Source organism: Phoenix dactylifera, chromosome 11, assembly GCF_051530095.1.
Source record: "Phoenix dactylifera cultivar Ajwa chromosome 11, Ajwa_hap1_PhDact_Kaust_v1.1, whole genome shotgun sequence".
Taxonomy (NCBI): Eukaryota; Viridiplantae; Streptophyta; class Magnoliopsida; order Arecales; family Arecaceae; genus Phoenix; species Phoenix dactylifera.
The window spans coordinates 21,989,827-22,011,593 of record NC_143200.1 but is presented as its reverse complement, the minus strand read 5'-3'; the positions used below and the strand labels follow the sequence as shown (position 1 = coordinate 22,011,593).

General features: G+C 36.2%; 1 protein-coding gene across 3 annotated transcripts; it reads right to left on the bottom strand.

Annotated features, from left to right (window-relative positions):
- Positions 1-421: 421 nt before the first annotated feature.
- Positions 422-21,713, bottom strand: LOC103714172 (protein MRG1-like). Of its 3 annotated transcripts, XM_008801342.6 has the most exons (11): positions 21,410-21,684; positions 19,966-20,019; positions 19,781-19,794; positions 15,124-15,269; positions 13,836-13,871; positions 12,757-12,797; positions 12,066-12,170; positions 9,570-9,649; positions 8,378-8,547; positions 2,458-2,542; positions 422-831 (listed from the first exon to the last, which is right to left on the bottom strand). In XM_008801342.6, exons 1-11 carry the CDS (start codon positions 21,545-21,547, stop codon positions 750-752), a joined length of 951 nt encoding a protein of 316 aa, XP_008799564.2. In that variant the 5' UTR covers positions 21,548-21,684; the 3' UTR covers positions 422-749. The 3 variants fall into 3 exon arrangements, with proteins under 3 accessions (XP_008799564.2, XP_088563369.1, XP_089782264.1); XM_088707243.2 differs by lacking the exon at positions 19,781-19,794 and having other exon boundaries at positions 19,949-20,019; positions 21,410-21,713; XM_089926138.1 differs by lacking the exon at positions 19,781-19,794 and having other exon boundaries at positions 21,410-21,675.
- Positions 21,714-21,767: the final 54 nt, after the last annotated feature.

Here is a 21,767-nt window from a genome sequence, read left to right as displayed (position 1 = left end):
TTTCCAATAGCATTAATCTCCTCCTCCATAGCAACTTTCCATCTTTCATCTTCTATGGCTTCTTTCATACGGATGTGGAGAGTGCGCCGATGTGAATTATTGACGAATTTCTTCACAATGGCAATCCTGTTACATCTGCCCCTCACAGCAACAATTGATGACCATTACAATGAAAATACTTTCATCGGACCAGCCTAGCCTTGAATAGCTTTCTTGGTAATATTTTATTTGATGTTGAAAAGGAGTTAGCAGCCACTACAATGAGAGAGAGAGAGAGAGAGAGAGAGAGAGAGAGAGAGAGGAAAAAAGAAAGAAGCAAAATACTAGCAAATAGTTGTGTCCAACAGATGCTCTATTCACAGGTTACAGTATTACTTTTCTAAATTAAATGTCAGCATTTATACAGAACATGTAGAAAAGGTGAGGAAAATCTTTTTATGAAGTTGCATCATTATAAAGATTTCATACGTACCTATCAACAGTCAATATCCGCCGGTGAATCCACTGCTATGTTTAAATGTCAAACTTCAATAGTTGAGAGCAAAAAGCAAACTCACACTTCTTAATTTGTAACTGGAAAACTCAAGCTGTTAACATGAGTTCCATCTTGCCACATACAAAAAAAAAAAAAGGATCTCATGCTCTGAATCAACAATCAAATCATACAACAAGAACAAAATAGGGATCGGACTCGGCAATTCTGTAGCAGTTTGGTACGTAACAGCAAACACATGCTTTCTGGTCAAGGTCTATTTGGCATCTGTGCCATCTATGCCTTTGGAAGCATCATATGTCGAAAGGAAAAAGGAGCTCTGATTTTTCTGCAGGAACCTGCAAGTGACATGATCAAGCATTATATAATAGATATTTGCAGAAACTCTTCAAATCTTCCACACAAAAAAACCTGCACTTCATCGGTAAGAGGAATAACAAAATTCATGGAATTTGACAGTATGTACAAAAGCAATGTTGTGCTAGTTAAGGCCTCCAATTCCCCACATTAATAAGTAAAAAACGTGGTCCCCTTGGAAACTATCAGTGCCACAATCCTGTAAGGACATTCCGATTTATATCTAAACTTTCATTCTCCATAAAATTCATTGAGAACCGCTACATACCATATACTTCCCAGGCATAACAGGTAGTATTGTACTATTGCCCACATAATATCACAGCTTTAGCAGATTATGAATGTAGCACAATCAAGCAAGTTTGGAGGAGGTTCTGGTTTCAGCCTCGGTGTTTCCCAAGGATAAGACAGGTAAGAACAGGAGGTTCTAGGTTGGAGACTTGGGAGGTGTTTCCAAGGATAGGACACGGGTAATTCTTGGTGTCATTTCCTAAAAAGAATGATTGGTGGCATTCCCACCATTAAACAACAGCACACACACACACACACACACACACACACACACACACACACACACACACAGAGAGAGAGAGAGAGAGAGAGATTGAAAATGTCTTAAAAGAAAATTTCTATTATAGCCATAATAACTATGGAATGAAACAAGTGGGTGTCATACGAGAAAAATCTATTATACCCATAACATCTAAAGAATGAAGATTGTCCACAAGTGGGTCTTTAGGCTTATATCAATTGTCTCACATAAAATAATTCCTTGGATCAAACCCTCATCCCTTTGTCAGAATTTTTCCGAGTTTAAGGGAACCTTGAAGTATCCACCAAAGGCAACAGATCCTCGTGCCAATGTTGTCTTAGCTGAGTTCTATCATAGAGGGGGCTGGCTTCAAGTCCACAGCTCATTGCAAAATGTTCCAAACTTTAGATCAGCAATAATTAATATCCAAAACACCAACACCATATGAATGTTTTAAAAGGCAGTCAGCGGCAGACAGAGAGCCAGGGGGGCTGTCAGAGCATAGGTGCTAGAGGCCAAGGCAGCACATAAATAATAAATTATAATTACCTATAAAGATATAAGAAGAAACCTACAAAAGGGTTCGGATCAACAAATAAAACATAATATATCAAGTAAGATGTAAATATGTCAACAACAAATACTAAATTATAAATAGATTTCATCCAGCATACTCAAACATGATGCAAAATGCTAAAAGAATGCCCAAGGAAAGCAGTCTAGGTGACTAAGCTGGCTTTCTTTTAAGAACATCGACCACATAGATGGATTAAGCTTGTTTAAGGTTATGACTGTAACTACCTTCAGCATGCATGTTCACACATGAATGCTCCTAGATCATGTTTTCGATGATGCAAATTAGATGATGATGCAAATTAGATCGTGTGTTTTCCACATAATACAGTCTTCCCCCATCCCCAAAACTGAAGCCGAAAATAACACAAAATAATTCATCGAGGAAAATGAAATGAACTGCACAGATTTATTTCTTGACGCTACATGCAATCAAAGGTCTATGAAGCATAAACATGGAATATAAGAACTTCCAAGAATACATTAAGAAGGGGAGTTATACTTGAGAAAATCTAACAGCTTCTGCTGCAATTTTGCCAGTGCTTCTTCTTCCATGTTGACATAAGAAAGTAATTCAGGCAACTTCACTGCAAATAGCAAAGGAAAAAGGTTGCGAAAATCAAGACATGGCCATCAAATGTGTTAAACTCTAATAACAACAAGCAGAATGAAGGAAAATCAGAGCATTCACAACATTGCCTAGCTATCCATAGAATAGCATGAAAAATTTTGTTTCATATCATGCATAAAGCAGAAACATGTAAATGACAAACATATCTTATTGCACTCATCACACCATATGGGAAGCCAAATATTCGAAGCTATAAAGTATACTGAACAGAGAGGAATGGCAGGATAACTTATCCTTTTCTGGAATTCAACAGAATGAGTTAAAAGTCCAGGTGAAGCTAACCTCATGAACTATAACAATTAAAGTGCTTTAAAGGAGTTCGCCAAATATTCCTAATTTGCAAAAAAGAAATTATCACTAGAAGTTCTCTACAAATGGTTTAATGAAACCATAGACTGCAGATATAAATTCATTTCAATCAGATGGACAATTTTTTAACCACAAGATTTGCTTGAGGTACAAGCAAGATTTGTCGTCTCAATACCAAACCTCGTACCAATACCATCATATTATAATGCCGGTACATCTGGTATGGTATTCAGTTTGGCGTATCAACGGTATCCGGTTTGGCATACCGAGTGTCGATACCCCCCCCCCCCCCACCCCCAACCAAAAAAAAAATAAAAAAATACTGCATACTGATATGGTATGGTCGATATGTACCGGTACCAACCGATACAACAAACTTTGGTCTATTTAATATACCAGCATACAAAAAACTATATAATGGCTGGAAATTACTCCAATAGCAAATTTGTCTAATTAATAAGTCAATCAGATGGTCTTTGAAGTTTCTGAAATGAAGGGCCAGAGTGATAATCCCAAGCATTGATACAATGAAACAGAGGGAACTAGTATTGAGCAAATGCAATACTGGATGGGAGCAATAACTTTGTAACAAATGGCTATACTACCACATACATACAGTTAACATCTACAAATAATAGAATAATCAACCAATTGCCTAAAAACATGTTCATTAAGTCCCACTAGCATGTGACGAACAAACAATACTACATATCTACACCATCCTCTAAATATTTCTTGTAGACCTCTCTAAACACCTCATGCTTTTATACAAGTATACTTCAGAACTATGAGACTCAAGATATTTAAAATTTCATGTACCTACATATAATCAGGTGCTAGAAAATTACGATGACTGTTAGGGCTATTTGGATGCCAGAACATCTTATTAGTCCAATAAGATCTGGCAGGAGGCTTATGCTTTGGATACACATAGGTAGAAAAGCAGTTCAAAGCAATCGGCGAAGACAGGCACAACTAATCCATGTTTTTCAGGATAAGCTAAATCACCTTGGAAAAGGGATTATTTATTCCCAAAGAGCAGGGATTAACTGGTCGGGAAGCTGTGATCTCTCTGAGCGAACAGTTCTCTACATAATTTTAAGCATGAGAGTCTACATAAGATCTTTCAACACCCAAACAACCCCTTGGGCAGTTAAAGTAGGGTCTACGAACCCGTTCATACAAAAGAATTTAACTCTGTTAATCAAGATATTTGTCCTTAGGATAGCCAAATTTCACTTTCATTAGAAATCCTATTTTACATAAGATTACTATTACAAAAGGTACTACTCAGACTATGGCTTGAATTAGGGAAGTCCTAGATTCCTTACAATTATCTCCAACCCAAGTAGTATTAACCTGAGGTTAAATCATTTAGGCAATTACATCCTGATGCAAGTCCACTTGGGATAGCCTGCGAAGGGGTAGGTGGACTTTCTTCAAGGAAAACTAGGGTAAAAAAGATTGTCATACAGTCTTGTTACAAAATACAGGGCAGAAAAGGCTTTGGTGATAATAAAAATTATGTGTCAAAAAATTGGCATGCTATGCAGAAAATAAATATTTGAAATCAGCAGCATTCTATCCGGTCACAGAACAAAATAAACAGTGAAAAATTCTTTTGGTGCAGAAAATAAGCACATTGGAATAGTAATAGAAGAAATGGAGAAAATCATAGGAAAGAAGAGTTAATAAGAAGAACAAGAGGGTAACTAAAGAGGATCGAGATAAAGGGGGAATAGTGGGCTGAACCTAGCCTTCAACTTTTTTTTTATTCACCAAAAATAAACCACAATACATGATGCTCTTTCAGTGTCGGCTGTAGAGCCTTTTAATAGCCTGTTGTGGCCTCTGCTACAAGTAATTTAGGACTTTTAAAATAGGAAAGTCGATCTCCTTATCAACTACCGCACTTATTTGACTTCAATTAAAATCCCTGAATAGCATGATCTCATCTTTAACCGAGCTGTGCCAACTTCGCACTTTAGGACCAAAGTAATACTCCTAAACTATAGTTTAATTCTTCGGCTGTAAGTCATTTTTGATGATTAAAATCTAGGCATCTGAGTGATGCTCTAGTTTTACTCCTTTGACACTCCACTATGGATCAGAGACTCTGATCATCATGATAAGAGTTGCCACACCTGTCACAGGATCTGAGCCTCTGACTCCACATCTTTTGCTCCATGGACCAAGCCCTAAGATCATACTAAATCTTAATTCATCCTTCTTCTTCATAATCCTTAATTAACTTCTTGAAGAATTACATACAGCCCAAATCCTTTTGGTGAACCTTTTTGAAGCCCAAATCCTCTGGAAGGTTTAAATTTGCTGTTCTGTTCCTTATTTCTTTTAATTCTTTCTGCATGGGGACAAGTCCTAATTTTACAAGGAGTCACTGAGGGTGCTTAGCAGCTGTTATGTTAACAGACCTACATGCCAAAGCATGAAGGAAACTTGCTAGAGTTTCTTTCTTTCTCTAACTTGGGGCCCTGGAGGAGGAGGAGAGGAGAGGAGGCCAAAGCATGAATGAAACTTGCGAGAGTTTTTATCTAAATTGCATACCCTGGAGGAGGGTACAATCCTAGCAATGGGTTTTCTTGTGCATGAATAAAATGATAAATTGCTTTCCAGGTGCAAGGTACCTGTGTTGATTAATTTATCTACATATCTATTTTTTAATTATTCCTAAAAATCTTTCTATAAATTATAACTAAATCAAATTTTAAGCAGTCTTAAAGAAATTTATAGCGTTAATGATGCATAAAACCAAACGTTCTTAGCATTTATTTCAACCACATATACTTGTCAACAGCAAACTGATGGCCCAAGGCCCACCACTTCAACTTCTACCAAAGAACATATTAGAATCAAATAATGAGAAGTGCCTATGGCAAATTGGTTATAAATGATGAATTCATTAAGCGTTCAAAAAATCCAGGCTCACATGCCACCAGTTGGGATTTTTTTTTTTTTTTTGTTATTCTCACAGCTACAATTTTTATAAAATCATTAAAATAAAATATTCATGAAAACAGGTACTAAGAATTGGTGAATTCATGAAGCCCTATATCTAGAAAACAAATATGGATTTCCAAGTTTCAATAATAGAAAAGTTAGAATAAGCTAAAGGGATTAATGAATGTTTTAAAAGGTAGCTATGGTAAGCAGGTGGTCAAGGGACCGCATAGTCTATTTGCAGTATGTGGCAGTATATGCAGATGCATATACAGTTACTATTTTTTAACTATCTAAAAATTTAAAATGTATTAATTACAATAAAAGCAGTAAAAATGAATTAATTTTCTTGATAAATAGCAGTAATATTAATAACAATAATAACTAACAAGTTTTACTTACCAATTAGTACATAGCAGCAAACAGTAATAGTTTTTTACGTAATTAATATATTGACATTATTAATAGCAGTATCAACCCTACTTGAAACCCACCTCAAACTTAACCATAACTTGAAGCTTATCCTTCAGAGTATCTATATATGATGGTTTTATTTTTCATGTGTGTGATCTCACAAAGAGAGAGATTTATAGGCATGCATCTGTAAATTGAGATACCAGTAATAAACACATTTTATATAACTAAGTCAAGTAAATTCTTCTATAACTTGCCATCCTAATTTATACAACACTTACTAGAAAACTAAGCATAAAAAACAACCTTCTTTAGCGATGAAATCAAGTTATGTCTTCCAATAAGCTTTTTAAACCATAGGATATAGTTCAAACTAGAAATATATGCTCCGCACTCACATTTTCTTATGTTGTCAATGTATCAATTGATTAGCTTCTTTTTCTTGTATTGAGAGGATGTCTCGTTGTTTCTAAACTACAGGATGCACGCTATGGCTTTTCAGCCTCCATCTGCTGGAATTGAAATAGTTGACAATAAACTGGGTGCTTCATACACCAAACCTTGTAACCTTCATTAGTATAGGCCAAATTTATTGATGTCATATAATAGGAGATTCTTTTGTGAACACAGATTTAGATATCAAGGAAGAGGTGGCAATCGAAAAATCAGCTTGGGTTCAGGTCGAGTCAAATTCATACATCAAGGCCCTATAGGCCTGCAAACCAAACCCAACATGATAACAGGTCTGAGATGCCTGATTCGAAACAAATCTGCAACCAATTGGTCCACTTCCATTTCACTTTGGGCTTTTTATTGTATGGGCAGGCTATCATTTTTCACAGTTTTTAAACTGTTTGTTCCACAACTTATCTCAGAATTTATCTTGCCATAACAAATAATCAAAACTTGTTTTGCAATTAAGAACTAAACACCTATATTCTACTGTTAAAAGAACCTCTCCTAGTTCCATTTTGTGCACATCCAATTCTTAGTTCCCAAAATACCCTTTCGCACATTCGAGCATTTCCCCATTTGTGTATCTCCTCGCACCGCCATCCGCATATTTCCCAATGTTGCATCTTATGTGTTATGGTAGGACAACACAGAGCTACTAACCACAAGGTCTAGGATTCAAACATGGTTCGCAGTATCGATTTCGGCGCCCAAACTAGTATCATGCTAGTACAATGTCAATACGGGTCAGTTTGTGGTGCCGACAATCAATATGCTGCCCATACCGAGGTTCGTTAGTCGCTACCTATATGGTACGACACCCCTGATACTGGGAGGTACAGTCTGGTAGCCCATCCTTTTACATTTATTATTTATATATTTTATCTTTTTCTCTCTTTATAACAAAGCAAATAACATGATAACATAAGCGACATATCCAAAAGTAAATATTACATGCCAACCCAAGTTTTAAAACAAATTTCTCCCTAATGAGATGTCCAAAATCCAAAGCAAAATCTCCCTAATGATTTATATTTACTACATACTCGCATATATACTCTCCATGACCTTACAAGTTGAGGGGTCTTAACCCGAACCCAACCAGACACGTTGGCAAGCCGAAGTTGCCTGACCTCCCCAATGAGATGTCCAAAATCCAAAGCAAAATCTCCCTAATGGTTCATATTTACTACGTACTCGCATATATACTCCCCATGACCTTACAAGTTGAGGGGTCTTAACCCGAACCCAACCAGACACGTTGGCAAGCCGGAGTTGCCTGATCCCTACCCCACTTGCAAACCCGATGGGTTGGCTTAGGTAGGTGAGATCCAAGTTGGATAAATGGGCCCTTGTTCAACATGGTACAAAAAAGCAATTAAATGCAAATATTTAAGGCCTCAAATACAATTTCAAAAATCACATAAAACTTAGAATCTACAATATAATCAAGGATTATGGTATAGTTAAAAAAACAGAAATGCAAATATAGGACAGTTCTAAGAGCAAAAACAGCATCATGAAAGAAATATACAGAAAAACAAAGAACAGGGAAATGGAAATCCAAAAGATGAAGAAAGGCTATGTAGATAAGAACTCAAATGGTATTATTAAGATTTCAGAAAAGAAGAGAGCAAATGGTGTCTGATATGCATACCAAAAAGGCGCAATAAATGTTCAGCACCATACACAGTTGAAGGAGAGACGTTATCACAAATTGCTTCTTGATATTGTTGCCTCTCTTTTTTATATAAAAGCATAGCTGGCAATGCTTTGTCAAAGTAGCAGCGTAACCCTTTTAGTATCTCCCCAACAGATTCAGCAATCCTAAAACATTTTAAATTCATTACATTATATACAATTAGAGAAATTGTAAATAACAAAATACATGATAATGAAAAGTTAGTGTATTATCATATAATGGCTGGTGCATAATAAATTTCTACGAGAAAACATAATAAACATCAAATATTATGGAATGTGGATACCATTGTGGATACCATGAAGGAAAATATACATGAATACCTTTTTTTGGAAGAACCACACAGAACTCTTTCAATGGTTTCACAGGGCAAGATATTTGCATAACATTGAGAGGCTTGCAAGAGGCTTAACAAAAATTAGAAAAAGAAAGAAAACTGATGTATGGATCTCCACCAAATATTTTCAGGTAACTGAAAAGGTACTTTCAGCTTCATGAAAGAAACCAATTTGAAATGAAAATTTTAAGTTTTTAATCACAATCAAGTATAATAGTTTAAGACAAGTTGCCCGCAAGAGTCAGTATGGAGCAAGTGTTGTCAATTCTTCAAAGACGAAACCAACCAATTACAAGTTAGAAAGTCTAAATGGTGATGATAAAAAGGGGAATGTGTATTCTAATAATGTCATACAGGAATCTATCAGCAATTGTACCATAATCAGGAACAAGTACTGCTACTGATCCCTAAGTTTCTCATGCAGTTCCCTGTCCTATTGGTGCAATAAATGGGGTAGGTCAGTGACACAGGGGGGTTGAGCCAATCGCCAGGCACCACACTGGAACAAGGAATGGCGTGGGAAATAGACTGGGTGTACTCTAGCATTTTCATCAGGAAGTATTAGCTGAACACCCAATAATAATTATTATATTTTACTAACTGAAATCCACGAGGAAAAAACTCATTATAAAAGTCAAGCATGAGAAAGCTTGGATCAACCAGAACCAATTAGACAAAGTATATCTCAAAGAAAGGAAAAATGCATTCCTGCAGAAAGGATCGACACAAGCAAGTCGATGCAAAAAGAAATGCAGTGAGGACATCACAATTGAGTGTATATGATATTGGACTTACAATGCTTATACTTACATGCCATCCTTCTTTGTTCGGTAATCAAGGTATTTCTTTAGGATATCATCAACATTTGGGGAACGAGGGAGCTTGACAAGCTGACAATGTGGCACTCTCATGTTAGATGCCTCTCATAACAGAAGAACAGATGTTAAAAGGCAGAAACTAGTGAAAGAGAAACTGGTTATAATCAGATAAACAGAACATGGAATATGCAAGTGAAGATCTAAAAGGGAAACTCTGGAAAATAATACAGCTTACTGAGTAATTATCTAAAAGCTGATAAGGAAAATCAAAACAATGAAGAAACAGAAACAAACATCTCAAGACTCCATAATCTTAAAATGTGCCTTGGCATCAAAAATCTGTGTACATTAAAATAAAAAGATATCAAATTATAACTTACAAATGACCTCAGGGTAATCATTAGAAGAACCTATGCAATATTTGCATCTCATCGCAGTCATCAGAATGCCAAACAGAAAAATCCAAACATTATGGCTCTATAATTGATGGGCCAAAAATGGGGAAACAGAAACTAAGAACTTCACTTTTCTCTGCTTATACTTTATTGAATTAAAGCTGCACCAATGGTTATATGGCAGGTTCCTGCAACAGCCACATATGACTAAGCAACTGCATCGCATAAGTCATTGGAAACATAACTAGGTAGGTCACCAGTAGGACAAACCCCCTGCTCATATTATAGAATGTGAGAAAGACAATGACATGTCACCTATAAAACTGGCCATTGAGAATTTTTTTTCAATTGTGAAGGACATTTGTTTTGGTCATTGGCCAAAATGTACATGCCAAAATTACTGATAGAATGGATCCAAACTTGAAAAGCAGATAAAGTTCTTGTAAAAACAAAAGAAAAAAAAGATCGATAAATCATGATAAATAATAACAAAATGAAGGCAACAACATTGAGATGTACAATACATTCTTTAAACATTGCAGGCAATGCTTACATACAGGTGACCTTGGTAAATGCGCACATAACCTTCACACATCTGCAGTTTAGTGTTGTGCGTTAATAGGGTAACCACTATATTATTAACATTGTACATCTACAGGTCATTCTTCTGGGATGAAAACTAAAAGACAGCAATATGGTTACAAACACAAAACCGCTGAGTCTAAACATATTCAGCGGTTTAAGCAATGGTAGCTGGATTTGTCTGCTATCTCCCCTTCTCTCTTAATTCCTTCTTTCTTCCCTCCTCTTGCATGCAAAGTAAACAGCCAAAGGAAACATGGTGCTGCTGCCATTACTAACACCATAAACCCACCTATTTCCTAAAAAACCCTCCCTTAATCCTAAATTATGATTAAAAAAAACTAAAAAGCCTTTAAACAATCATTAAAACAACAAAAACAGAAAAGACAGAAAAACAAAATAAGTGTCTTAATAAGTTACCAGGATGTGGTGCCAGCCCAAGTTCGGGATGCCAACCTAGTCCCTGATCAATATCAGGTTCAGGACTGGGAAATAAAACCTTATGTACTGATCTCCCTACAGAGTTAGGAATATATGTGTTCTAGAACAGAAGAATGTTTCTGGGAAATTTTTTCATGATGTATATAGATTTCAGCACATATATAAGACTTGTAGCACTAGGTTTTGAGGTACATTAAGGGGAAATTTATGTGGTTCCATGCTTGCGCATGTGCCCACCACCTTCAATGCTACAGCACTCCAAGCAATAGAAGCAATATATTTATAAAACTTTACATAATTCATTTCTTCAAAAATGTAAAGTGATTAATGATTTTTCATGAACCATGTGCATGCACTGATGATTAGTCTAGCTCACACATGCCAATTTATATTTTGAAGATTCTCATTATTCAAATTCAACAATGCGAATAAGTTCAATGGCATCCTCTCTTATAAAAGATAGAATACATTTCAATATTTTCTGTTACATTTTTTTTTCTTGATAGTAATAGAGGGGAGACCTGCCCAAGGTAAATTATTAGGGCTCAAATACTTGGAGATGCACCATCCAAGGCTCAAACCCAAAACTCAAAGCCGCCTCCAAGGAGCGAAGGTTGTGACCATTGAGACAATGCCCAGTTCACTACATTTCAATTTTTTCATCTCATGTTTCTTTCAATATGACAGCTAATTCCAATTTTTTGGTTGAATGGCAGCCATCATCAATACCCAGTCTCTTTCTCATAAAAAAGATTTGTCTGGCCATTAACAAACTGATAAAATACACCATTTTAATTGTTTCAACATATATTGAATTTGATATAATAGGAGACAGCAAAGGGCATTGATAGAAAGCCCACACAGACAGGCTTTTCATTTCATCCCTTGTAATGTAAAGCTCTTCGCCTCTTCCAATAATTCTTATCAATAAACTTTTTTTTCTTCATGATAGTAAAAATAGGGTAAGGCACAAAGACATTAAGATATTCAAGGCAACTTATATAAATAGACTCCACATTCCACCACAGCACTATAAGAACAAGAAATGCACATGTAAACAATTTTACTACCTTACCCAGCTGAGTTACAAACTCCCAATCATCGACCAGCTGCTTCTTAAGCGTCAAAGGAAACTGTAACATCACATGTTTTTCTGCTGGTTTTGCGTCCTTCTCCTATCAGTAGTCAAACAATGCACATCATCATATCCTGACTGATAATGGCAGAAAATGCATAAATCGTAACTATTAGTAAAATGCATTTTCTGTTTAAAATTTTCTGATAATCTTATTCCAGTATCGTACTTTGCCCGTTAAGAATTCAGAAAAATTATATACATCAAGCAAGATACAGAAAGAATTGAGACCACATCAAAGTTTGAAATAAGAAGTACTATAGCAGGCATGATGCCCAAAACTTTAAACATGCTTAACTGTAGAAAGATAATGGCAGAAAATTATAAATTGATTAGCAGATAGCTAGAAATCACTGGACTACTGTAATGTTGCAGAACTTAGAACAGCTATGAAAATAGAAAAGAATATACCAGTTTGTTGAATAACATGCATAACATAGATTCTTTCAGCTGGACATGAGAGTATTAAGTAAAATTGCCTAATTCCCATCAAAAACATATGTGCGTTTCTAATTCAATTTGTATATGTTTTGAGGGAGAAGGCAAAGTTGCATGGCTACAAATGTTTAAGTTGTATCAGCTTATAAAGTCGTAGACTATTGGAAATTAAAGTAAGCAAAGCGCACCTCATTACCAGATTGAGCCTTCCGCTTCTTGCCTCTAAGCACTGTATTCAAACATAGATGGTAGAACCATTAACGGAAATTATAAGATGCAAAAGAAAAATAATTGAGCCCATGGTAGGAGATGAAACGCATAAAAAACCATCTTTAGATTTACCATATATAAACCAGAAAAAAACACAGAAGGAACTAAACCATGTAAATAGCATTGTCCTGAAACAGGGGACCCAATGTGGCTCATTGACATCAAGATAAAATGTTTATGGGGAAGTGGGCCAACTAGGCACCTTTTCTTCAGAATGTCACCATGACTACAGAAGGAACTAAATCATATGATGACAATTGTCATGGAAACAAGGGACTTGATGTGGTTCATTGACATCAAGATAAATGTTTCTATCAGTTACATATGGGGAAGTGGGCCAACTAGGCACCTTTTTTCACAATGTCAAGATGAATGTAAATAGGACTGTTTTTCCAGCATTTCCCAACAATAAAATATATAGACCTAAGAAAAGTAGGCCATAAAAAGCATAATAGCAGGAATAGCCAATGTTATCTTCTAACATAGTCCGAGATAGATGTCTGATATTTGTCTCTCAATTATTTCGTAACATACATATGCAGGAAGACATCGGTCCAATTAAATGGTCATATGTCAAATCCTCATTTGTATATAGTGTTTATAGATAAATGCAACTTAACTATAGTGAGAATGTTCACTAGTCTGACTCATTTAGCCAAATATATTGGCAAATGCCCTAAATGGCATATGCTGGTCACTCCAATATCTTATCTTCATGTTTCATGCAAATTTCTTAAAATTATAATAGGTAACTATGATGTACATTTTTCCTCGCCATATAGTAACAAGTAGAAACATCCAGAACCACCAAGCTAGATCATTGTATGTAAATTTTAAACAAGATAACATTTCAACACCCCAAAGGATTGGAATATTGTACTTGAAAAGCCTAACATGAAAATCTGATCTATAATTTTAACAATCATTATATGTTGACTAAATATTGAAAGCAAACAAAACCATCATCAATCGAAATAAAAATGATATAGTGGCTCACCATAGCTCTTAAGATCTTCTTTATCTGCTTTTGCATCTGTCAACACAGAGTAACACATACATTAAAACATATACTACACTAGCATTACTTAGAATATACACAAACTACATCTAGTTAGTAGATATAAAAGAGTATTAGATTGGCTTTGACTCAAACACGTGATTAAGTCAGCTGTACATGCACATGCACACAATCCGTACTATGTTCCTGGATAAGGTAACTTAGGCATGAGAGTGGTCTATCATGAGATCTAAACAAAAGGTTGCCCAAAAGAAAAGGTTACCTCATTAAGAACAAGGTTTCAGCTCTTTCACAAAGAACAGATTGTCAAATATTCCTCTAGAATAGAAAATTGCCTAGAATGATGAAATAATACAGCATCTGATGTAAAGGTTGCATTCTTTTCGAGGAACAAATTATATGCCAAAAGGCCAAACCGAGACATGATCCCAACATGCACAGACACATTCACAAATTTACATGCACGTAAACACACACACACACACTAAACATATGTATAAATGTAAATTAATGTGTGTGTACTTGCAAACATGTACCTAAATTCAACAGCTCATAACAAGCTTCATTTGCTCAAGCAATCCTCCTATCAAGATTACAATACTTGTACTATGCATGTAGAAATATGAGTATACCAAAAGATTCCAAAAAATTCAATTGAAGCCAAATAATCAACTAGAACAGGGTGCTTCCAGTAGGTAGCCAAGGAATTTTCAACACAGAGTTCAAAAGTGATCCATTAAAAATATATAGAATATGGATGCATGAGTAGTTAAATAAGGCCCAATGTCATAGAGTCATAGACTGTCCCACTTGCACTTTAATGGACATAAGGAATTACAGTGGTACGAATGTGATGTTACAGGAGAGCCGAATTAGTAACTGGACTTTTTAGCTTGCTCACAAAGTAAAATATCCTAAGCAATACACAGATGAATGTCTATTAAAGAGTAAAACACAGATCATTTGCTAGATCCAAATTTAAAATCACAGCATTGTCCTTTGATATATTAGTTATGGCGTAGAGCTCATTACTGAAAAAGCCCATGATAAAGAATATCTCCCAAATATCTTTTCTTCAATGTTCTGTGACTGAGAACATGGTGATGACGTTAAATTTGTTTCATTGTCATTTCATCAAACCAAGATTCTACCAACAATCCAAAACATACAGAACAAACAAAACCGACCAAACATTCTAGTGGAACTCAACAGGTAGTTGCCTGAAGGTTGTAAACACGACAAGCCTAGTCAACGTAAGTAAACAAACCATTAGAGCCTTTTGGCTTATTTTGTGTTGACCGCCCTGACTTCAGATTTCTGTCAGCATTCTGGTTCTTCGCAAGCTCCTGCTGCTTACAGATATTTTCAGGAGTAAATTTCATCAAGCGATCAGTCCCAACCCACTCATCCCAACTGTCAAAAAAGAAAATTTAAAAGTTAGAAAGTTTTTTTCCAATTGAGCAGGGTTTGTTCCCATCACATGCCAAACATGTATCAGCAGCCAGTTCTTGAACTTATATTGATCAATTGTTCTCAAAGGGGCTTGTACTTATCAGCATATTCTGAGCCAAGACAGCTTAAAAAGGATGTCTATATGCACCACTTGTCAGTAGAGTACATAACAGACACTAAGAACCTCGAATTAAAAAGGCAGGGTAGCCCAATGGCCAACCATGTCACTACTAAAATAATCCATTGTAAGCTATCCTAGCCAAAATCATGAATGCAACTCACCAATATATATGATCATTATTGCAGAATTTAGTATGACATGTCAGAAACAGGATAACTTGTTATAAGTGCATACATAACATATAATAATATAGAAGGTAGAAGCTAGTGACTGCCTAAGGGAGAACGGGAAGCGGGCGGGATCCAACAAAAAAAGATTCATTGCCACCTTAAAGTTCAATAAGAATTAAGAAAAAAGAAAAGAAAAAAACTGGCAGGTCACTTTCAAAGATATCAAACTCGTTGCCACCTCAAAGTTTTAACTATGCATATTTTTACCCGGAATATCTAAATATAAATGAGATTATGCATGTATGGCTCTAACATTATATCCAATATATATTTACAAGACATAACATATATTATATACCCAGATTAAATTCATAAATGTATGTGTGCCCATATTGAGATGCATATACCTGGATTCAGAATTAAATGTCAATGCATCCAGATATGTATGTCTGTCAATCAAGGTTCGTCGAACTGGTACCGACATCCGTACCGGTCGGCGATTGGTATGGTTCAAAACGGACGGAACCGTCCGGTTCCATCAATTTTCGGCCGGTTCCGGCCACATCCAATCAGGTTTCGGCCCCTAGAGGACCAGAACCATTTTCCATTGAAGAACCGACCCAGTCGAAGACCGGTTGGCTCGATTCAGGCTGAACCGGCCGATTCAGCTCGGTTCAACAATTATTACTGTCAATATGGCACAAGCAAACAAGCGCATGCGGGAACCAAAGTTGTCAAAGGCTAAAGGCACACCAAGGTGCCAAGTTCTCTTAGAGCCCAGGTGCAAGGTGCACGCCATAATTATGTGAGGTACTAAAATATCGATATACATATAAATAATAATAAAATCATGATTCCAAACATATTTAACAATGAATTATCAATGTGGGAATCATCAATGCATGAACACAAGTACAAACAAGCATTAGAATTCAGATAAAAAATAATTACTAATACAAGATATACTAATCTAATAAACAAGATTTTTGCTTTTAATGGACAGGGAAGAAGAAGAAAACGAAGAAGAAAATGGCTAGAAACATGGCTGCAGTTGCAGATACAGCAGCTGAAGAAGAAGAAGGAGAAGGACCGGCACATGGAAGAGAAGGATGGAGACTTGCCGCTGAATAAGCCTGTGCGAACCCCTCCTTTCTCTCTCCCCAAGTTTTCTTTCTTTTCGTTTCCTTTTCCTTCCTTTTAGGACATCAGCAGATGTATCATCAGCTGGATGTTAATTTGGACACATACATTATCTTCTAGGATTTGTTAAGGTGCACCCTAGCGTGGGACTACACTTTGGAAAAGGCACACGCCTTTAGCACCTTTCCAACGCTTAACTAAAGGGGCATCATCTCAAAAGAAGCAAGGTGCTGGAGGTGGGCTTCACCTGCACCTTGCATCTAGGAGCGTGATGCTTAGCAAACCACTGGCACAAGCTCAGTCTAATGTGGACTTTATGATACATTATTATTCCACATAACCAATGCGCTTAGAATTTTGTAAACAACAGACACCCACTCTGTGTCACCCTTAAAATCCATTAACCATACCCTGGATACTTTTAGAAATTCATGAACCCAAGAAATATATTGAACTAGAAAAAGAACTTTTTATGCATAAGGATAAAAGGACAAAGAAATGATTTTGCATATATCCAATCCATAACCACTCCTTTTGTACCACTGCTAAGCAGTTTCATACTGAAACATGCCAAAAATATCTACAAAGGCAAATGTCAAATAATCTAAGTGACAAGGTCAAAATTTTCAGTTAACATGAGATTCTATGCTATGGATTTGCACCAAATACGAAAATTATTATGTTCTTGTGTCCTCTTTATGACAAGCTAATAATTGTATCTATTAGTTTCCAAAGCGAGCTGTCACAATAAATGCCTCTGTCATATTCAAAGTCTTAGAATTAATAAAATTGGTAATAGCACCACCGCTTACCCAATATCTTATCACAAGCCTGACTAGCACTTAATTTCATAAAATGAACCAACAAACATAAAACAAGTACATGCCACTTGTAACAACAGCCGTATGGATTAAGGTGGTTGGCAACAATCTCCATATAAAATCCGCAGACCAAGGAACTTGGCTTCTCAGGAACTATGAAGGAAACAAAAGATGGCATTGCTCTAAATCTTTATATAATTTTGCCACCAAAAGGACCTCATCATTATAAAAGAGTTGATTCTTTTCCTTCAAAACATTTCATTCCAAAAACAAGCTTCCAAGAATCTACATCCACCATCCCATGTTTACTATACAATTGGAAAAGAGCATCCAAGAAAGTCTAACGGAACAACTTATTAATTTACCAATCCATAGTGTGCCCAATATCATAGGACAATCTCATATGATATCCTACAAGCCAGCTATCAAGATGATGTCAGGGGAGTTATTTCCATATCTGTTAATCATTGTCCCAGCAATTTGGTCGTAACCATATCTATTAACAACAATTTGGTGACAGCTTTATCGAATCCTCACTCACCAAGCAATCTTATTTAGGGCTGTCCCCGATATTATTTCAAGCTCTTCTATAGTAGCATTCTTCCCCTATTCTTCCAGCATCAACAAAATCAAAAACTCATCCTTACTGCAGACCCTTAGAAGTTCATTCGATATGCTAATACCATCTCAATCAATTCTCCAATGCTCTATTTTTAATTTGTGAAATTCCTACTATTGCTCTAACATACTTGTATCTCCTCCCCCTATCTAATTCTACCAACCATTCATATAAACATTCTTATTTCCTTACATTTAACTTGTTTTCTGAACTTCCTTATGGCCCAACATTCTGAGCCATGCAACAGCATGAATTTATTGTTCTTCAATAATTTTTTCTTGAAATCGTCAAAGTATGCATTGATCACAAAATACTCCAGAAGCACCTCTCTGAGTCATCCAGCCAACTCTTAATAAGCAAAACAATATATTGCAAAGCATCAGATGGCATCATGGCATATTTACAAGACTGCTATAATACAAGAGAGCATTACAGGATATAGCCTGAAAATCATGATCCTAATCCTTTTCAGGTTAGTTTAAACAATCCAAACAACCCTCTTCTGCTCAACTCATTTTTTCTTCAATCTTTCTTTTATCCTCTAGAATATTGACTACAAAGATATGGAATGAAGCCAAATCATCATTTAAAGAGTAGATTGAAGATGATCTGAAGAGCTAAATGAATTATTATTGATTATTTTAATTTGTTTTGAAGTAAACAAACAAAAAGAAACCAATCACTTGCTTCTAGTTCATTGACATGGATGATTAAATATGCAATTATGCATAGGAACAGAATCCCCCCCTCAAACAACACACACACCACAACAATCACCACCACCAAATTAAAAAAAAAATTTAAGAGCCTCCCCAACATCACATCCAAATCCATTCTCATGCCAGCAACATCCAAATAAATAAGGAATAACCTGAGCTTTTCTATTTGCTGTTTCTCAATTTCAAAATGCTGGAAACTCACCTGAGTATTCTTTTGAGGTGACTCAACTTGCATGAGCATTCAGACAAGAAGATGTTTTGGACTTTCAAAATTGGTTTGAACCTCAGTATGCTTAATTTATACTCCACCTTTATGATTGTCCATTTTTTCAACCTTAGAATGAAGCAATTCTTTTCTCTTAGTAACTTAAATATATGGCACATTTGCATGTGCAATCTCAGAAGAGATGCAAAGGCTTGTATGCTAATCTAAAGGCCTCAACAGCCACAGGAGGCATCTTAATAAGCCCCAAAGACTTATACCCCTTAATGGAAGATAAATAAGTCACAACTTTCCATTTAATATAGATTCCACAGTTTACTATTTTAATTGAAAGCATTTGATAACATAGAAGATCCCATATATGCACCTGAATCTGTGTGTGCATTATGTCGAGAAACATCATTCCTTGAAAATTTATATAAGAGATGCAAAGATGTCATACTGCATAGATGATTATATATCTGCATCAAGCATGAAGGAAACAAAAGCAGACTCATCGTATTATAGATTAAAAAGTTTTGGGAACTCCAATGCTAAGAAAATTTTTCTTGAGAAGAAAGCAGAATCTAACATATAGAAACTGCAAGGGAACAAACATCAATAAGGACATAAAGAGAAATAGAGAATACTTAGAGAAGTTGCATCCGGATCATACTTACTTCTTGCTCCAACCCTACAACATTAAAGACAGAGGTTACCAGATGTTGGAAATATATAAATATTCTGCTAACACTAAATCACATAGGCCAAAAGTAAGAGCAGGAATGGATAACCATTACCCAACTGAGAGATAGAAAGTAGACATGTGATAAGATAACAAACTGCACTAAATATGATAACTTACAAGATAATGGACGAAATATTTCCATTCATCCTTCCGTAACTCAGCTTTTTGAACCTGCACAAAGACAATGTGAAGTTAAAAAAAATTATTAAAGGGACATTTGAAAAAACAAAATGGTGTTAGCTACATAAATGTTTGTCCTTCTGTAAATAGAAAAGAGCACTCAAAGTAGGGTTTGCTAGAAGCACAAAAAAAAAAAGATGGTTCTAAGAGCAAGAGAGGGGTACAGGCAAAACTAACATACTAACCAAAGCCCTATATGCACAAGACAGTGCATAGAGAAAGAACATGAATGTTTACTAAGCCTTACAAGCATGTGTTCCCCCACTAAAATCAATGAACTCAGTTGCCTCTCGAACAAACATGTTTGAATATCTTATTGACTGACATGCAGCCATAATCTGACCAGCAGCATAGTGCGAAATTTAAGAGATTTTAGTAGTAGCCTTAATCTCCTATTACAAAATACTCTAGGAATCAAAGTGAGAAAGAAAAAGAAAGAATAAACGAAAAAAAAAATTGTGCATAAGTCTTTTGTGTGCATTTTAGCGGTTTATGCCTGCATAAATTTTCTCCTCTGTGGCATCGTCACAAACATACATACACACACATATCTTTGCTTGTCTCACTAATCATCAAGTCAAAACCTCCAGTCTTCAACATTCAAATTCACATCATTGCAAGTTTCATCAATTTAATCATCTTAAAAGCAAAGTCCATTCCTCCGCCAACATCTCTTGAAAAGAAACTAACAGAAGTAATTTTACTCTTGTCCAACCGTAAACAGTCAGGAAAAATATGTTATTTTAACGTCAAACTGTAGAGATATGGATACTGCAAAAACTGATGTAAATATTTTATCCAGTTCTTTATTTAAATTTTTTTTAAAAAAAGTGTCCACATTTCTTTTTTTTTCTGGAGAGAGAGAGAGACCATTCACACACCATAATTTTCCGAACATTTGGGGACGTACCACCCAAGACTTAAACCCAGAACCTCAGGTTGCTAAGCAGAGGGGTGTGACCCCAACTCACGTGTCCAGTAGTGGCTAAAGAATTACTTGCGACAATTTCTTTCTCAATCCACAAGAACTACATCGAGGGCAGATTACAATTATTTTGAGAGAAGCGGGAGATAAAATTACGGACAAGAACTTTAATCAAAGCTCTAGAATCATAGATGACTAGGAACAATCAAACAGTTCCACCACTGTGCCGCATATATTAGCAAAAACACTGCAAAATTGACTACCGCCAAAGAGCAAGAAAAAAAAAATCAAGAAACAAAAAATCTTGAAACCATAAAAAGGAAAACCACCAAAGAGCGACAAATTTTAAAATGGTCAAGAGAGAAGAAATCTTGAAACCATAACAAAAAAAAGCACCACCAAATAGCGATAAAAAAAGATCAAGAAGGAAGAAATCTTGAAACCCTAGGCGCTAACCTTGGCTTCGTAGATGCGAGGGCCGTGGTACGCGAGGACCTTCTCTCCCTCGGAGAAGGAGCCAGCGGCGGGGGAGTCGGAGGCAGAGGGGTCGGCGTTCCCCCCTCCGGCCCCCTCCGTCGTGTTGGAGCTCCCCATCGCCGACCCCCGCTTCCCACTCTGCTCCGTTCCACCTCGGCTCAAAGAGCTCAAAAAAAAGGGGACTCACTTCTTGCCGCTCTCTGGGCCCGACGGGGGCGGTTTCTAATAATTCTTCGGACGTCTGCGAGTCTCCGGTACTGGATACAGCCGGCTATATAAGGCCAATAGGCCATCTTGAGTCTTGACGGTTAATATAACGGACCGTTGGGGGCTGGTG

Bases quoted from the DNA above. Each gene is read 5' to 3' on its own strand.
- LOC103714172 (XM_088707243.2), bottom strand. From the start codon at position 21,547: ATGGGGAGCTCCAACACGACGGAGGGGGCCGGAGGGGGGAACGCCGAC. The intron at 20,020-21,409 runs GTTAGCGCCTAG...GTCTTTGTGCAG, and splicing joins CTCGCATCTACGAAGCCAAG to GTTCAAAAAGCTGAGTTACG. The intron at 2,543-8,377 runs GTATGCATATCA...TGCTATTTGCAG, and splicing joins ACATTTATTGCGCCTTTTTG to TGAAGTTGCCTGAATTACTT.